At 38.7% G+C, this 18,813-nt stretch overlaps 1 protein-coding gene across 4 annotated transcripts in view; it reads left to right on the forward strand.

Annotated features, from left to right (window-relative positions):
- The window catches only part of Fstl5 (follistatin like 5), a 692,962-nt gene extending 676,149 nt beyond the window's left edge, over positions 1–16,813 (forward strand). For all 4 annotated transcript variants that reach the window (XM_060378450.1, XM_060378449.1, XM_060378448.1 and 1 more), the window contains 2 exons: positions 784–10,495; positions 10,880–16,813. In XM_060378450.1, the coding sequence (XP_060234433.1) occupies positions 784–1,486 (703 nt within the window). In that variant the 3' untranslated portion in view covers positions 1,487–10,495; positions 10,880–16,813. The remainder of the gene's footprint in view (positions 1–783; positions 10,496–10,879) is intronic.
- The last annotated feature ends 2,000 nt before the right edge of the window (positions 16,814–18,813 follow it).

Genomic DNA, 18,813 nt, shown 5'->3' on the forward strand with positions numbered 1-18,813 from the left:
TGTGTGAAGAAATGGGAGGGAGGATGGGACTGGGAGAGGAAGAGGGAGGGGCTTATGGAGGGATACAAAGTGAATAAATTGTAATTAATTAAATTAAATTAAATTAAATTAAAAAAGTAGTCTAGCAAGGTGCTCATAACATATAGTGAATATAAATAAAATATTATATGCAAAAATAAAAATATGAATCTATAATATAATCCTCAGTATAAATTTGGTGAGTATCTGGATGATTATTCAAATAGTATGTACTACTTAGTTCATAGTAAAAAAAAAAATCTAGAGATTCATGTAGCTAAGTTCTTTCTGCCATCTCTGAGGCATTGAACACACTTCTATCACACAAAAATACAAATGAAATAAGTAAAGTTATATGTACCTATGTAAATACACAAAGTATCATTTTTCAGATTTGTTATTCTTGCTGGATTCATTATCAGTTAACGAATTTTATAGAGTATCGTCTTTAGAGACATAAAAATATTTCATTTCTCCTCTATGTTAAAAGCAATTTTTTTAACATCAACTAGCCCTATTGCTTTAAATTATTTTCTTTTTTTTTTTTCAGAAGGATTTATAATTATTTGGATGTAAATAGAAATTAATTAACTTTGAGAAAGCATCAGAATAGGACATACCAAAGACTAATTTAACATTAGTGTTATGCAGAAGAGTTTTACAGGAGGAGTCAAGGCCCTGGCTTGGGGTGGATCTTGTATCTGTCTGAGATGTATATATTTGCCCAACAGCTCTATATTCCTAACTTTGGTTTTATCTTTTCAGGTTTGGATTTATTCTTCATAAAGATGAATCTGCACTACACAAAATTGATCTTGAAACCATGTCCTACATCAAAACAATTAACCTGAAGGACTCAAAGTGCATCCCTCTGTCCTTGGCATACACTCACCTGGGAGGATATTACTTCATTAGCTGCAAGCCTGACATCACCGGAGCCCTTCCACCCCAGCTTGTGGTGGACAGTGTGACTGATTCTGTCATTGGCTTCAACAGCGATGTGACAGGCACCCCTTACGTCTCTCCAGATGGACACTATCTTGTCAGCGTGAATGACGGGAAAGGTCTTGTGAGAGTCCAGTATATCACCATCAGAGGAGAAATCCTGGATGCTTTTGACATCCACACCAACCTGCACATCTCTGACCTGGCCTTCCAGCCATCCTTCACAGAAGCCCACCAGTACAACATCTATGGCAGCTCAAGCCAACAAACAGATGTGCTCTTTGTGGAGCTTTCTTCTGGTAAGGTCAAGATGATCAAAAGCCTCAAAGAACCTCTCAAGGCAGAGGACTGGCCCTGGAGCCCAAAAAACAGGCACATCCAAGGCAGTGGCCTATTCGGACAATACCTGATGACCCCCTCCAAAGATTCTCTCTTCATCCTGGATGGCCGCCTTAATAAATTAAACTGTGAGATCACTGAGGTTCAGAGAGGAAACACCGTTGTTTGGGTTGGAGATGCATAAGGAGCCCTATTACCTGATTATGAAGGAAGAGTTTTACAGTACCTTGCACTTGATACATATTTAAATTACAGCTTAACTTTTCCAAGTTTATAACCTAGTCAAAATCCCTTTGTTGGCTAAATAAGCTGTTCTTTTTTTTCCAAGAGTGATATTGACCAGTTAGAAACATTTCATACAATATTTAATTAGAAATTACAGCACTCACAAGAATAAAAACGTCATTATATTTTAAACCAATAAAATGATATTTAAAATTCTTTAAATAAACAAAAATAAACTGCAGGGAATTTCAGATGACCTAAGTATCATGTCATTTTTTTTTTTACAGCATTTTATTTTTCTCTGTTCTTTTGCTATGTTTGAATCGGAAATAAAAGGTCATGTGGAACCTTAAAAATTCTAAATGCAAAATACTCTGTCCCATCCACTGTTTAAAATCTTTTGTGCCTTGAAGGAAATGTCATAGGAAAAAAAAGGAAGGCTAAAGTCTGCATATTGGACAACCTCATAGCAATGAATCTACTGTCATTAAGAAATGTTTATATCTTGAGCCAAATCCTGCCTTTAGGCATTTGTTTGACCTTCAATGAAATGTCATGTGAAGGCATAATTTGGCCATGGGCCGTATACAGATGAGAAGCTATCCAACATTCACTGTACAATGTGCATCCTGCTATAGAAAATGGACAGGAAGGGAGAAAACTATGTATGGTAAAAACGTTTGCAATGTATTAGGTACACATTTTACTTTCATTCACTAGAGTGCAGTATATTATTGATGTAAGTCTATCTGGAAATTCAACTGCTTACAGAGGGTCTCCTTTATTGTCAGGATTGATTTTCTTGTGCAGACTAGGGTCGCAAAAGTCAAGAACTTCCTCACTTCTGGAAAAGGAGCATGACTCTTTGCACTGAAAGAACAGCGGGTAGGGAGATTGACAGTGAGACAAAACTGGACCCACTCCGTGTAGCACAGTGGCCTATATCATCTTCAGACAACATTCACTTGTCTGGTCCAAATAAGCCGAATGGTTTCTAGTAGAAACAGGTAAGGTGAGCCCACAGCGCAAAGTGAAGGTGGACGTCTCCACTGATTTTGTTGTTCTGATGTGTCTAGTAAAGAAGCCCATCCTTTATCACTTTCCAAAATGACTACTTCTGCATATGTAAAGCATCTTCTCCTAACTGTGTGCTCTAGCTATGACCCAACTGAGCCTCTTGAGATACTCTAGGGAAGTAAAAATTACTGCCTTTATCCTTTTTACTAAAGGAGAGCATAGAAGACCAGTAGAGATAGATTAATACCGAAAGCTGGGTTATTGGACTAGGACAAAACTGTCTAGGTGTAAGGGAACAGCACACATGATTTGAGAATCTTTTCTACTTATTTTTCTTCTTATTCTTGCTAAACTGCTAATGAGCTATTGAAATAATATCCATTTGCTGAAATTACTCCAATAAGATCTTTTTTTAAATACAACTTTTATCCAAGTTTAAATTGTGTAAAACTGCATAGGAACTTGGAATTTTATAGTGCACACTCTCTTCTGTGTATATAGCACCATGAGCTGTGTGATTAGAGATTTCTTCTTAGCTTAAGGAAACATTAAGGGAGATAGATTTAATAAACAACAAAGATCAGCTTACGTTTTTACTGATTGAGTCTGTTTTACTATTTAGTAGGTTCTCCCCCTGTGAACATGAACCATGCTGTGTCTTTGTGTTAATGATTTAGTGTAAGTCTGTCCTGTACATGCACATCTTCCTTTAGAAGCTTTCACCATATGGATGCTGTTTGTTGTCATTGCTTGATAAAAGAATAAACCACTTATGTTTTATTGCTTGTGTGCTCAGAAATAATTTGGTGTGCATGATATTTTATGCCTCCATAGGCTTCAGAGATAATCTGGTCCTCCATGTTACTGTAAACACAATGGTGAGGAAGGTCTTGGAAGGAAAATGAATGGAGGCCAATCATAGAAAGTTTTATCTTATCTTTTCATAAAATATTAACCTTCCTATATTCTTTTGTTATGGGTATCCCAGCAGAAAAGACCACTAAGATACATTGTATTGCCAATTAAAAGTCGTTATCCCAACTGGGCCCTAGGGGCCCTGCAGAGACTGATACCTCAACCAAAGACCATGCATGGAGAGGACCCAAAACACCTGCACAGATGTAGTTCAAAGACTCAGTCTCCAAGTGAGTTTCCTAGTAAGGGGAGCAGCTGCTGTCTCAGGCATGAACTCAGTGCCTGGCTCTCTGAACACCTCCCCCTGGGGGCTGCAGCTTTGCCAGGCCACAGAGGAAGACAATGCAGCCAGTCCTGATCAGACCTGATAGGCTAGAGTCAGATGGAAGGGGAGGAGGACCTCCCCTATCAGTGGACAAGGGGAGGGTCAGAAGGGGAGAGGAGGGAATGTGGATCCTGAAGGATACCAGAGTGGGGGCCACAGCTGGGATACAAAATAAATAAATTGCAATAATGAATAAACTTTTTTTTAATTGAGGCAATCCCTCAAAGACGTAACACACACACACAAAAGTTGTTATTCCGACTGGCTGGGATGACACTCAGGTTCTAGAAAACTAAGTATAGGGCTGAGTGTTTAGAGTAGGGGGTTTTTAAAGTCAATAACTAGATTCTATTATCTTGCTCTGGAACTTTATGGGGAGGCTTTGTGCAAACAAGCAGTTAAACAGATGATAAGATAAGCAGCTGGGTGGAGTGGAAGGCTTCCATATACCAGAAATTTAGTAGAGGCAAAGATAAATTTCCTGGGGTATTTTGACCTCCTAAATAAAGTAAGAGAAATCAAATTCTAGTCAAACCTAAAACGGTCTCAGCAATAATACCAGAAGGAGAAATGGTATACCAGGAGAAACCTCTACACTGTCCTGCTCTGTCACACCTTCGATATTCAGGGTTTCTTCCAAAACCTATATCCTGTGATGTTTGTTTCTGCAGAATTTCTCACTTGTAAAGGAATTATATCAGAACAGTAGCTCAGAAGTAAACTCAAAAGCAATACTTTTTTCCCCCATATATAGAAATGATAGATACATTCATTCAGCTTTATTTCTTTCTGTATTGGTGAGGAAAGCAGGGCCTCAGCTTTGTTAGACAAATGTCCTAGCTCTTAATGATGCACACTCCCTCTGTGAGCCATGTCCCCAAACTCCACTCTTTTCTTGTTTTGTTTTATGTTGTGGTTTTTATTTTTGTTTTGCTTTGTTTTGTTTTGAGATAAGATTTCTCTGTGTAGCCTTGTCTGTTCTGGACAAACTTTATAGACTAGACTAGCTGGAACTCACAGAGATCCACCTGCTTGTACTTCCTGTAGTGCTGGGATTACAGGTCTGAAACACCTTCCCCAGCTCCTTTATTATTTATTTACTTACTCATTCATTCATTCATTCATTCATTCATTCACAGTACATACTGATTGTTCCTTCTCCCTCCTCTGCTCCCTGTACTACCCTCCCACCGTCTTCTCCCTTGCCCTTCCCCTTCTCCTCAGAAAATGAGAACTTCCCCACCCCAGCCCGATACCAATCATGCCTGCACATCCAGTCATATCAGGACTAAACACATCCTCTCCACTGAGGCCAAACAAGGCAGCCCAGCTAGGGGCAAGTGATCTAAAAACATACTTGGGATACTAGCAAAAAGTAACATGCTTATGTTGCAATTATTTTTGATATAGACACTTCTTTCTTCAAAGACAGAGAGGGGATATCTAACAAGACATCAGAGTCATTCTGCAGATAGTGACTAAAGCTGTATTGTACTCTGCCATTTCAACAGGCCTGTGCAAAAACTGAAGGTAAAGGAAAAGCAGGATAATCACTAGAAACCTGCCTTTCCAAGGGGCTGCAACATCAGTGAGTGAAAGTCAGTATAAAATGAGGTTAGAACTATGAAGAGAATGAAATGATCAATAGAAAGAAAAGAAAGGCATGCACTGGAAGGCCCCTGAGTAAGACCAGCCAACAAGAAGTAGGCAGTTACTGGAAAGGCAGAAGAGCTAAAGAAAAGAAGAAGCATATGGTCAGAATTTGAGAGGGAGACACAAACTAAAAAATTTTTAAATGCTGGACTAAAACAGAGCCTCAGCAATATTTTCAGGGCTGGTTTATGCCTACGTTTGTAAAGAATTTCCCACATAGACTATCCTTGGTACTATAATTGCTACTCCCTGCACAGTTCTTTCTCAAATGTGTATGGCTGCATGGTGCCAGGGGTAGGACAGCTTATCTTGACCTTGTCTTCTATGGGTAGTAGCATCCATCCATCCACACACACACACACACACACACACACCACACAAAAGCATGCATGTACACATTCACACTAGTACTAATGATGATGGTGGTGGTAGTAACAGTAGAAACAGAAAGAATCCTATTGATAGCTAGTGTCACTTGACAACTTTATATTTTAATGGAATAAAAATTTAATTGGATACAATTTAGAGGAAGGTTATCAATTAGATGGCTACTTTAAGAATGCCAGATTTTAGCCTTTAGAAAATGAGAATAAAATTGAAATATGCATGAAAATAGGCTTTATTAAAGAATCATATCTGACATGGCATCTGAATAAACAAGGGTCATAAAAAGAGACAGATATGATAGGCTTAGCATGGGCCACCATCAAAAGAACCTCAAAAGATGAGATGGAAGAAGCAGATTTAGGGAGAGAGAACGAGCATTAGGATAAAAAAGAAAGAGAATTCCAGTGTACAATGGCTACTCCCGAGAAGTGTCAGCACACACAGCAAATCTATGCTGTTTCCAAGACTTATACCCATCTGAGTAATTGCATCTGCGTAAGGCTGACAAACTGTAAAAACACAAAATTCATTTCAGAACTTTATCACCTGGCAAACGCACCTCCAGACTTTTCTTTAGAGACTTTTCTTCTAGGAAATAAGATAATTCAATTGAATTTTATATTTGATAATTAAGTTTTTACAGGTTGAAACAATGTGTTTAATTATATCTGACAAGTTATAATATTGCATAAGATTTTAAAATAAGAAAAGTTTTAAGAACAATGTTGTGTTCATAAACAGTAATATGGGAAGAAACCCAAAGGCACAATTGGAAGAGCTCACTCAGGTCTGATGTTGCCTGTTGGGGTTATTATTTTTCCACAAGACATTGCTTCTGAAAGGGTAAAATCTTACTTCTCAAATATCTGTTTTCATGCCTGCCACCTCCATCCACAATCTCTTCTGACCAATTTCATGGAGAAATACAATCTAGAAGTGATATCACAGGAATTCTCAGCTACATGTTAAGTAATGGGGAATGTTCCTCATGGAACATTGAGAAAAAAATAAATGGAAAAATAAAGCCTAACCATAGGAGTCAAAGGCAGTAGAGATTGGGAGAGTGGTCACCACTTCCAGACGGGTTGCTAGAAGCTTCCAGCTTTAGCCACCACCTACCCAGTAAACGGCAATACTTGACTAGAAGGCCGAAAAGATTTTGGGATGAGCTAGAATAAAGAAAAGTTAGTGAGTTTATTATTTACACAGACACATATAAGAAAAAGGGTAGGATAAGCCTCTAAGGAATGATTGTGGGCCACTCCAGAGTGGCATTTAGTGTGTTTACAATGGCTCTATGTGCTGGAGAGATGGATCAGCCATTAAAATCTAGGCTCACAACCAAAACTGCAATGGCTCTATGAATGATATTATACCATCTAGGTTTCCTTCCTCAAGAGATGAAATTTCCAAACAAGGCTAAAAGAGCAAGCAGAGTGGAAAATTTAAGAAAATTAAAAGTTAAAAATGCATGAGATGGCTTCCTTATTTATTTGTCTTACAGACTATTCTTTTGTAGATGAAATTGTAAAATTGTTTTGAGAAGTGTATTATTTAGAATAAAGAATTGAGTGTTAATATGAAAAAATTCAAGGTTGCAAACTTTCTGGCCCTGTGTAAGCAGAGGGAATGTATTTTAGTGTTCTTATTTGAGATAGCTTTCAGAAAACACATTTTCTCTGTAGGCAATCTTGGCTTTCTCAAACGAGCAACCCAGTGAAGGGATGTTCGTGCACAGACTGCCTTATCCTCTCCAGCAGGTGTTGTCACTTGAGTGTTTGATCTTAGCCATTCTGATTGGCATGAGTTGGGATCTCAGAAGTATTTTGCTTTGCATTTCCCAAATGACTAAGGACTTCGAGCATTTATTTAAGTGTTTCTCTGATATTCCTCTGTTGAGAATTCCCTGTTTAGCTCTGTACTCATTTTTTCTTGTTTTAATTTTAATTTTTAATTTTTTTTATTTATTACAATTTAATCACTTTGTATCCCAGCTGTAGCCCCTCCTTCAACCCCTGCCAAACCTGCCCTCCTTCCCTTTTCTCCTCCCATGCCTCTCCCCTAGTCTACTGACAGGGGAGGTCCTCCTCCTCTTCCATTTGACCCTAGCCTACCAGGTCTCATCAAGACTGTCTGCAATATCTTTTTCTGTGGCCTGGTAAGGCTGTCCTCCTGCCCCGTCCCCCATTTTTAATTTGATTATTTGGTTTGTTAAAGTAACCCTTCTCCATTGCTGGTGGGAGTGCAAACTTGTACAACCACTTTGGAAATCAATCAGGTGCTTTCTCAGAAAATTGGGGCTAGCACTATCTCAAGATTCAGCTATACCACTCCTGGCCATATACCCAAAAGATACTCCACCATTCAACAAAAACATTTGTTCAATTATGTTCATAGCAGCTTTGTTCCTAATAGCCAGAAACTGGAAACAACCCAGATGTCCCTCAACTGAGAAATGGATACAGACATTGTGGCACATTTACACAATGGAATACTACATAGCTGTTAAAAATAAAGAAATCATGATATTTACAGGCAAATGGATGGAACTAGAAAAGATCATCCTGAGTGAGGTAACCCAGAAGCAGAAAGACACACATGGTATATAGTCACTTTTAAGCAGATATTAGATGTATAATATAAGCTAACTATACTGAAATCTGTAGACCTAAAGAAGCTAAACAACAAGAAGGACCCTAGGGAAGATGCTTAATTCTCATTCAGAAGGACAAACAGAATACATGCCAGAAGCGGTAGAAAAGAGGGAACAGGATGTCTGTCTACTATAGAGTGTCCTCTGATAGCCTTCACCCAACAGGGTATCGAAGCAAGTGGTGAGGCTCACAGCCAAACAATGGGAAGAGTACAGGAGTCTTATGGGAGAAGGAGGGTGTTGGTAATAGAAGAGCCCAAGGGGGAAGAAGCTCCACAAGTAGACCAACAAAACTAAAAAAAAAAAAAAAAAAGAAAAGAAAATCTGAGCGCAGAGAGCCCTGCAGAGACTGATGTACCAACCAAGAAGCTACATGGAGAAGACCTGGACCCCTGCTCAGAGGTAGCCTATATGCAGCTCAGTTTCTATATGGGTTCCCCAGTAAAGAGAGCAGGGACCGCCTCTTTCATGAACTAAATTGCCTTTGATCACTTGCACCTGGCTATGGGGCCTTTCCAGACCACAGAGGAAGAGGATCCAGGGAGTGCTGATGAAACTTGATAAGCTAGGAGCAGATGGCAGGGGAGAAGAACTTGCCCCTATCAGTGGACTAGGGGAAGGGAATGGGGGAAGAGGGTGGAAGGGTGTGACTGGAAGTTGTTAATAATATATATGAAGAAAAAATGGAAAGGAAGAAAGAAAAAAAAGAAGGAATGGAAGGAAGGAAGGAAGGAAGGAAGGAAAGAGGGAGAAGAAGAAAGAAAGAAAGAAAGAAAGAAAGAAAGAAAGAAAGAAAGAAAGAAAGAAAGAAAGAAAGAAAGAAAAGATTGCTGTATACTTGTGGCCGCTTTGATGTTTCGTCCTAGAAACATAGGCTGGCAAAGGGACAGAGAGTTCTGGAGTGTTGGTGTGGGTAAGGAATTAGTAGAGGCTGCTTCATTCCTGTCCACACAGTTGCCCCTTCCGGCACTCAGCAGCCCCTGCTCTGTGCCTCCTGTGGTATCAGTCAATCTCCATGAGCAGTCCTGTCCTAGCTGTAGCCTAACCTTGCAAGTTTCAGAAGGCAAGACTTCATATTTCACTTCCTGCGTCCTTGAGGAGCCCTTACAGAAGGGGTATGCAAACTGACAGCCTGGGATCTGGACTAGGATGTGAATGGGGGAGAGCAGAAGGGATGAGAGAGATTGAAATGGGACCCTGAGACATGGAGAGCTGGGGAGAAACTGAAGATCTGGTTAGGAAGGAAGGTCCAAGAGTGGGGATACTCTTCACTCACAGGGGAAGCTAAAGTAAGTGGTGGGCTAACATAAAGGACATTTTAGGCTCCTAGGGGAAGTAAGTATGCTCTCAATTAGTCGCACAGTTGGGTTGGCCATTCATTCAGAATAAAACCAAAATCAGACCTCTCATAAGATGAACAGTAGGAAAACCAGGGTGTCTGCTCTTGCCACCCCAACTCAGTGTAGACGACGAGGATGGCTCCTTGTCATGACTTTTCCCCCAAATCTTAACAGGACTGTGCAGAGGGTATATCCTCCTCAACTCTAAAGAGGCTCTCTCAAGAAGTCTGACCTACCTCCCCAAGGAAGGATCCTCAGAGGCTTACCACCTCCTCCCTAAGATTCTCCTTAAGAAGACTTCTCCCCAAGAGGAAAGCTCATCTCAGACACTGACCCTAAGAGGACGCCTCAACAGGCCTGACCTTCCTTCCTAACCGGAAGTGAATTCAGTGTACAGACTTACCTCTTAGGAGTGTCAGAGGAATTAACCAATTTTGTGTCTAGGAACAAAACAGTCATTGCTGATCTCTCAGGATTCATAGAGGAGTGGGGCTCCGGATCTTCTGCCAGAGGTTGCTTCCTCTGCAAACTTCTCTCTGGCCTGCAAGGCACAGAGCGAGGCTAAGTCCCTGGTAGCATGGGAAATTCTGATGGAGACCCTGATGAATTAATTTAAGTGAGAAAGTTAGAGGTTACCACATTTTATTTATAGTGAGTCTTGTATCTGATTAAAAGGAGGTTCATCCACTCAGATGTAGCCTGTGGTAGCTCAGTAACCAATTGGTTTCCCAAAGTGAGGGGAACAGGGACTATTTCTAACAGGAACTCAATGACTGGCTCTTTGGTCTCCCCACCCCCGAAGGCAGGAGCAGTCCTGTTAGGCCACAGAGGAGGGCTTTGCAGCCAGTCCTGAAGATACCTGATAAAACAGGATCAGATGAATGGGGAGGAGGTCCCCCCTATCAGTGGACTTGGAAAGGGGCATGGTGGAGATGAGGGAGGGAGGAAGGGAGGGACTGGGAGGGGATGAGGGATCGGGACATGGCTGGGATACAGAGTTAATAAAATGTAACTGATAAAAATAAAATAAAATTAAAAAAAAGAAAAAATAAATAAAAGGAGGTTCATGCCTGGGAAGGACTCTTGGGCAGGATGTTTAGAATTCAACACGGCAACATCACGTCTGGTGCGGACTATGGTCATTACAATATAACTTTTGATCTTGTAAAGCAATACACAAAACCAATCTCGAAATACAGAACTATTTTCACATCTCACGACCTTTGCTCAGTAGAGAAGGAGAGCCCTTTGGTGCTGTAGAGCACTTTGTCAAGAGGAGAGAGAAGACATCTGTTTACAGGCCAATGTGGATCCCACGGGACAGAGGTGCAGGGTCAAGCCAACCCGACATTTCTTAAGCTTCTTCAGTACCATGTTAACGTTATACTTCTCATCAGATTGATTTCAGATGAGAAAGTCACATGTTATGACTGCTTGTTTTATGTAAACCTACCTACCATATACTGTAGAGGTATATTTATTAACTCAGCTGAACACCTACTGGGGTTTAAGTTTTAATAATTAAGAAATGAGAAGATAGCTGATAGAGGATTAAATTTTAATATTTAAATGTACGCCATTAGCATTTTAAGATGCTTATTATTTCAAGAACTACAATATAAATTTATGTAATTTGTATTGAGTTATAAAATCTTAGTGTAAGTTTACAGTGTGATTCCAAATCTCAAAAAAATCTCACCCCTACATCCTATAAAATAAATAAAATTATAAACTAAAAGAAAAATAAAAAGTCTTTCTCTGTGGCCCCACACACATGTGGGGAGAGCAATTTAATACCAAACTACAGCAAATAAATAATATGCATTTATAAATGTACACATCTAAAATTACTGCTCTGCTATTTTTAAAATACTAATACACATTTTACATTTATAACAAACAAATTCAACTCAGAAAAACAATATGAAAAATGAAAGTATCAAGACACTGAAAAATTAAATGTTGTAATCACTTAGGTAGTATAAAGAGAGAAACAAATACTCACATACTTTTAAACAAATATTCAGACATAGTATTTTATAGCCATCAACTTGATACTCCCAGAATGTCCTGACGTTGGTACTTGTTACATGAATGGAAACAATGAATGGCAGAAAGCAAAGTAGGTCTCAAGTATCTCAGAATGCAGAATGGAATTGTTACTTCTTGATTTCAAAGAAAACTCCCTACTCAAGACAAAGTAAAACTGAGTCTACAAAGTTATAAGGAACTTACATGAGTAGTTGGCTTGCAGGTTCACTAGTAAACTAATACCCAGTGAGGACAAGAACATACTCTACTCTGAGACAGCATGAAGAAAGAAATACTTGTGGGAGTTTCCTAAATTCCCGAAGATCACGACTGGGAGGGCTCACAAACCGGAAAGGGTCATGTCTCAGATATGTGGAACTTGTTTAAGGCCTCCACTACGTATCCACAGAAAGATCAGAGCATGCCGAGACTAAGAAAACTAGCTTCCTTTTATCAAGACATGTTGTAGGAAACAGGCTTGATCTGCTGACCCAGTTCTGCCCAAGGAAGCTGGGCAAGTGTGCTGTTAAAATCTCTGTGATTTCATATGTGCAGTGTTCTGCTGTGTCTGAAGAACATAGGTTCCAAGATGTCACCTATCTCCTCTGGCTCCTACAATCTTTCTGCCTTCTCCAAACATCTTGGGATACAAACTGGTTCTTTAAATAATATCAACTGCTCTGCTGGGCTAGTTTGAAGTCTTAGGAGTTTATATGACATGTTTCCCTTGCTATGTTTTGCCATGGCTCTCTCTGGATACTGACTTGATCTCTGATATACAGTGTTGCCCTGGTAACCTACCATCTTTCTCTTAACTGATTGCTACCAACACATCAATTTCTTTTGGAACAAACAGGCTCGATCTGCAATTCTCTTCATGTGGTCCCTCTCACCATGCTAACAAACGGTGGACACAAATTTAGAGCTAGCAACCATGGAGTCTACTCTGAAAATGGAAACTCCTTTTTATGACAAGGACAATGGAGAACAAACAATGGTCTTTGTCCTTCGGTATTTGCCTTTCTGAGCCAGAAACCTTAAAATTGAAACTAAATTATATAGTATCTTACCAGGTCATCAGTCACTACCTCACCTATAGCTCAGGTCTCTCTGGGGCAGTATCTGGGCAGTACTTTCCTTTTCTCTTTAATTTTAGTTTTTAACTTATTTTATTTGTTTTATATTTATTTTTACTTTTATTTGTTTTATATGTGTGTATATATTTGTGTGTGTACAACACATGTGTACCATCTCTGAGACCACTTTTTCTTTTTTGGAAGGCTTAGTAATATGAGCTCTGGACTTCAACATTTCCTCTTGCTTGAGACTGAGATAAACATGCCTGAACTACCTTTGTAAAAAATTTTAATCTTTTTTTATTACACTTTATTCATTTTGTATCCCCCCATAAGCCCTTCCCTCCTTCCCCTCCTGCTCCCACCCTACCTCCCCTTTCTGCATGCATGCTCCTCCCCACATCCACTGATAGGGGAGGTCCCCCTCTCCTTCCTTCTGATCTTAGTCTATCAGATCACATCAGGAATGGCTGAATTGTCTTCTTCTGTGGCCTTGTAAGGCTGCTCCCCCCTCAGGGGGAGGTGATCAAAGAGCAGGCCAATCAGTTTATGTCAGAAGCAGTCCCTCTTCCCATCGCTATGTAACCCTCTTGGACACTAAACTGCCATGGGCTACATCTGTGCAGGGGTTCTAGGTTATCACCATGAATAGTCCTTGGTTGGAGTATGAGTCCCTGGGAAGTTCCCTGTGTTCAAATTTTCTTGTTCTGTTGCTCTCCTTGTGGAGTTTCTGTCCTCTCCAGCTCTTGCTATTTCCCACTTCTTACATAAAATTCCATTCACTCTGCCCAACAGTTGGCCATCAGGCTCAGCATCTGTTTTGATAGTCTGCAGGGCAGAGGCTTTCAGATGCCCTCTGTGGCAGGTTCCTAGGTTGTTTCCTATTTTCTTCTTCTGGCTTTCAGAGGCCCTCTGTAGCAGGTTCCTAGGTTGTTTCCTGTTCTTCTGATGTCCATCCTCTTTGCCTTTTAGGATGGGGATTGAGCATTTTAGTTAGGGTCCTCTCTTTTGCTTAGTTTCTTTAGATGTACCAATTTTAATCTTTAGATACCAACTTGCCAGCAAGAATTCTTTGCTGCTCCATGTAGAATGAGCAATGTGGGTGTTTTTGTTTGTTTGTTTATTTTGTAATTTCTAAAATATAACTTTAATTTTGCTGAGATTGAACTTTAATTTTGCTGAGATTGTACTTTCCTAATTTAATAAGTATTTAAGTGTCTACTAAATTGAAGTTTGGCTTATTATGTCATCATAGCATTTGTCTTACATATAGCCTACTTACCGACCATGATTCTTATCTGTTTGCTACATTGCATTCAGACAAGGGATTGGTGAACATACATTAGGCAATCAATAAACATACATGAGATGAGCAAATGCTCGGGTTTTTTTATTCTCTATATTTAACATTTAGTGGTCAGGAACCCGAATCTAGAGAGATTAAAAAACTAGGGAAAAGCCTACTAGTACAATTCTGTTCAAGAAACATAACAATAAAATTAAGTGACATATAATAATTGCTCCCCCCTCATCAGAGAAAATTTTTTCTTGCAGTAGATGAAATTAACACAGAGACCCACAACTAAGCAATGTACAAAGAGTGAGATATTTTTGTAACACTCGGATGCACATTTTATGTCTTCATTAAGCCCCATCTCCTCAAGACTCAAGTATTTATATAGAATAGGCGGTAGAAAGTAAGAGCCAAAAGTGTTGTGTGACTACAAGGAAAAAGTATTTCCCAGACAAATAGAGCACATATGAAATAGCAACATGGTGAATGTGTGGGTTTAAACTAGTCAAAATCCAAGCACAGAGGAGAAACCGAGACAATCTCTTCCTCCTAACCGAGGTACTATTTGTTATCAATACTGGTTAGGAAAGAGAAGATCAGTTTTGTACAGTGGATTGTCACTGGTGCATTAAACGTACTCCAGATTGGTCCACACCCACTTAGAGTTGGTCAAGACAGAATAGACTCCATGAGGTGTTGTTTATTATTTTTGTGTGTACATTTTCTTTTATTTTGTTTGGGTGTAGTCTATCTTATTGAGTTTATTTTTAACTTTCAATTTGACTTCTCTCTCTCTCTCTCTGTGTAAGTGTTTTTAAGAGAGCTACAGAAAAAATTAAATTGGGTGAGTGAAGAGGAGTTGGAGGAGGAGAAACAATAGGATCTAAATACATGAAACAAACACTTAAAAATAAAAAAGAAAATTTAAAAGATTTCTGGGGCTGTGGACCATAGCATGATTGTTTTTTACTTTACAGGTAATGTCTACTTATAAGTGAGTACAAACCATATTTATCTTTCTGGGTATAGATAATTTTTTTCATCCATTTGCATAAGAACGTCCTGGTGTCATTTTTAACAGCTGAGTTATAAAAAAAATGCCTAATCCACCAAAGTCCATATAGTTCTGGGAAAGTCTCTGAATATACTAATCTTGCTTTTTAGCTTCTGGAGTTCTGCTTCTGGCTAACTGGTCTTGATAACTGAAGTATGTAAAAATACATGTAAAACAAGAACACTGTTTGTTTGTTTGTTTGTTTGTTTGTTTTTGTGCTTAGCAGCTCATTCTGAGAAAGGCTCATGACTACCATGGGAACCTGAGCACACAGTATAGTCTCAGGCTACCTACCAAAGACTTTTGATTGGCATAAGAAAATAAATAAATAAATATTTCAAGTCATTATGACAAAATTTATACCTTGACTCTTAACTATGATATATAAAAGCAGCAGTACACTGATGATAATTCGTGTTTAATATTTTTTGATGTAGTAACATAACTAGGTAACAAAATTATTTGAATAGCTGATGCAATTTAAAATTTTTTTTCTTTCTGTGTTTAAATAAAATTGTTCATAGAAGTATATTTTTATGTTAAAGACACTGTCTTAGTGTTGTAAAAGTCTAAGTTGATCCCACAATCTTTCAGGATTTTGTCTCTAGATTCATTTCTTTCTTATGTATTAGCCTTCCAAAATAGAGCTCATTCTGAGAAAGTCTCAGGACCTGAGCACACAGTGTAGTCCCAGGCTACCTATTAATGACTTTCTATTGAAATAAAAAATGTCTATAAGAATGCTCATGTCTTTGGCTGCAAGCACAAAGCACACAGAGCAAACTAGAAATGGCTTCAGTCTTCTGATCTCGAAGGTCCCGCCCCTTCCCCATCCTGCAGTGATGTACTTCCTCCTGCAAGGCTGTGACACCCACCTGTGACAAACAGTACTACTAACTGGGGACCAATTGTTTAAATGCCTGAGACTGTGGGGCCACTTCTCATTTGAACCCCTATAAGATTGTGTGGCCCTGTTAGAAGATGCCTAAAACATTTTCCTTGTTTGCTGCCATAAGTTTTCTTCTTAAGCATTTCTTTTTTTGTGTTAAAACATCTTTTTTTTCTAAAATAAAATAACATAAATCCAAAAAAAAGAAAAAAAAAAGAATGCTTATGAAGAATGTTTATAAGAATATTTATAAGAAATAGAGGATTTCAAATGCAGACATATTAATATACTTTAGGATGATTATTAATATTTCCTTACATTAATTTATTGAATTAAGTGTTAAAGATATAGCCAATGTTAGTTAAGTTCATTCTCACTGATTGATAAAGATCTGTCTCTCAGATCTATTAAGATCTTTGCAAACTCTCATCGCAATGTGTTATGCTTAAAACTGTACATTTGCACCTACTCTCTTCTTCTACAATTGGCTCCTTTTGCCCTGTGTGTTTGCATTATTATAATAATATGATAAAACATTTGTCTAGTAATCTAATGAAAGTGTTAAAGATGTGTCTAATGTTATTTAAGTGCATTTTCATTGTTTGATGAAGAACTGTTTCTTACAACAGCTATTAAAATGCATAAAACTGTGCACTGTTATTTATGTGTATCTAATCTCTCCTTTTACATCTAGCTCATTTTCTTCTTTTGTTTATAGCATTACAGTTTTACTACATAAATATTAGACTAACAATCACCACCTCAAAAATAATACTGCTTTAAAAATTACAGTAGAAAAACAAATGTGTTGATCGTCATAGTTTTAATCCTAATATACATTTTCTCTGAAAATTCAAATGTGTAATCTTTACTTCCTTAAACATTTTCTACTTTACTTCTTTGCAGAATTTTTATTTTCAGAAGTACTTGTTAGACCCCAAAGAAGCCCAGGATAAGTCGCTGAAATGTCTGTGAACATATCAAAGCAGCAGTCCATGATTCTGTCAGCACCTATGGCTCCTCCCAGTACTTTTCATCCCTAATCTCTTCCCTGTGCTTCACTCTCCAAGGGGCTAGGCTTCTGCTTTCCTTTCTCCCTCTTGCTCTCTCTCCCTTCTCCCATGGTCCAGTTTAGTCTGCTGGCCATGTCCAGCCTGGACTTCATCCTCTGCCTGTTTTCTCCCTTACACTGAAACAAAAATCTTATCCATACTTTAGAACTACTCATATCCTCCTCCTCTCACTTCATTTGTTCATTCAGTATTGTTTTCAAATTTCCTTTTCAATTGTAAAAACTAAAAAGCAATGTGTTTATAACATTAAGTAAAGAAGAAAAATACACAGTGCAGAAGAGGGTGGAAACAAAGAAGCTCTGGAGGTGGGCAGGCTTCAGGGAAAATTTAAGGGGGGTCAGTGCAGACCCTAAGAGATATATCTTCTAATTTGTTTTCAATAATACTGAAAATGAATGAAATAAGCCTTAGATAACAATTAACTAATAATATAACATGTTTTCTTACCAGCCCTAATGGCCCTACTGATATTGAAATGTCTTATGTAGGGTTTCTTCTTAGCTTGGAGTATATAGCTTTTCATCTGCCAGAAGGAATTCATGTTTCTCTTTTGTCAGAGAAAATCTCAATATATAGTCCATGATGCTAAACTTTCAGTAATACGCTTGCCTGAGTTTCCTGACTGCCGCCATGCTAAGCCAAAGTAATCCTGGAATTTATTAAATGAAAAACACGTTCTTGTTAGCATTGCATATAGCAGAGGATGGACTATTGACTGTCTTGGACAAAAGTCCCTACTTGATTTAAATTGTATGCAGGGGTATCATTGGAAAAAAAAAGTGGGGAATAGCCTAGAACTCATTGGCACAGGAGACAACTTCCTGAACAGAACACCAACAGCACAGGCTCTAAGAGCAACAATCAATAAATGGGACCTCATGAAACTGAAAAGTTTCTGTAAAGCAAAGGATACCGTCATCAAAACAAAACGACTGCCTACAGATTGGGAAAGAATCTTCCCTAACCCTTTATCTGACAGAGGACTAATATCCAGTATATACAAAGAACTAAAGAAGCTGAAAAGCAGCAATCCAAGTAATCCAATTAAAAAATGGGGAACAGAGCTAAACAGAGAATTCTCGACAGAGGAATATCGAATGGCAGAAAAACACTTAAAGAAATGCTCATCCTCATTAGCCATCAGGGAAATGCAAATCAAAACAACCCTGAGATATCACCTTACACCCATCAGAATGGCCAAGATGAAAAACTCAAGCGATAACACATGCTGGAGAGGTTGTGGAGAAAGGGGAACCCTCCTCCACTGCTGGTGGGAATGTAAACTGGTACAACCACTCTGAAAAGCTATCTGGTGCTTTCTAAGACAAATAGGAATAGTGCTTCCTCCAGACCCAGCTATACCACTGCTAGGTATATACCCAAAGTTTGTTCAAGTATACAAAAAGGACACTTACTCAACCATGTTAATAGCAGCTCTATTTGTAATAGCCAGAACCTGGAAACAACCCAGATGTCCATCAATGGTGGAATGGGTACAGAAATTGTGGTATTTTTACACAATGGAATACTACTCAGCAATCAAAAAGGAGGAAATCATGAAATTTGCAGGCAAATGGTG

This window comes from Meriones unguiculatus, chromosome 2 (assembly GCF_030254825.1).
Source record: "Meriones unguiculatus strain TT.TT164.6M chromosome 2, Bangor_MerUng_6.1, whole genome shotgun sequence".
Classification (NCBI taxonomy): Eukaryota; Metazoa; Chordata; class Mammalia; order Rodentia; family Muridae; genus Meriones; species Meriones unguiculatus.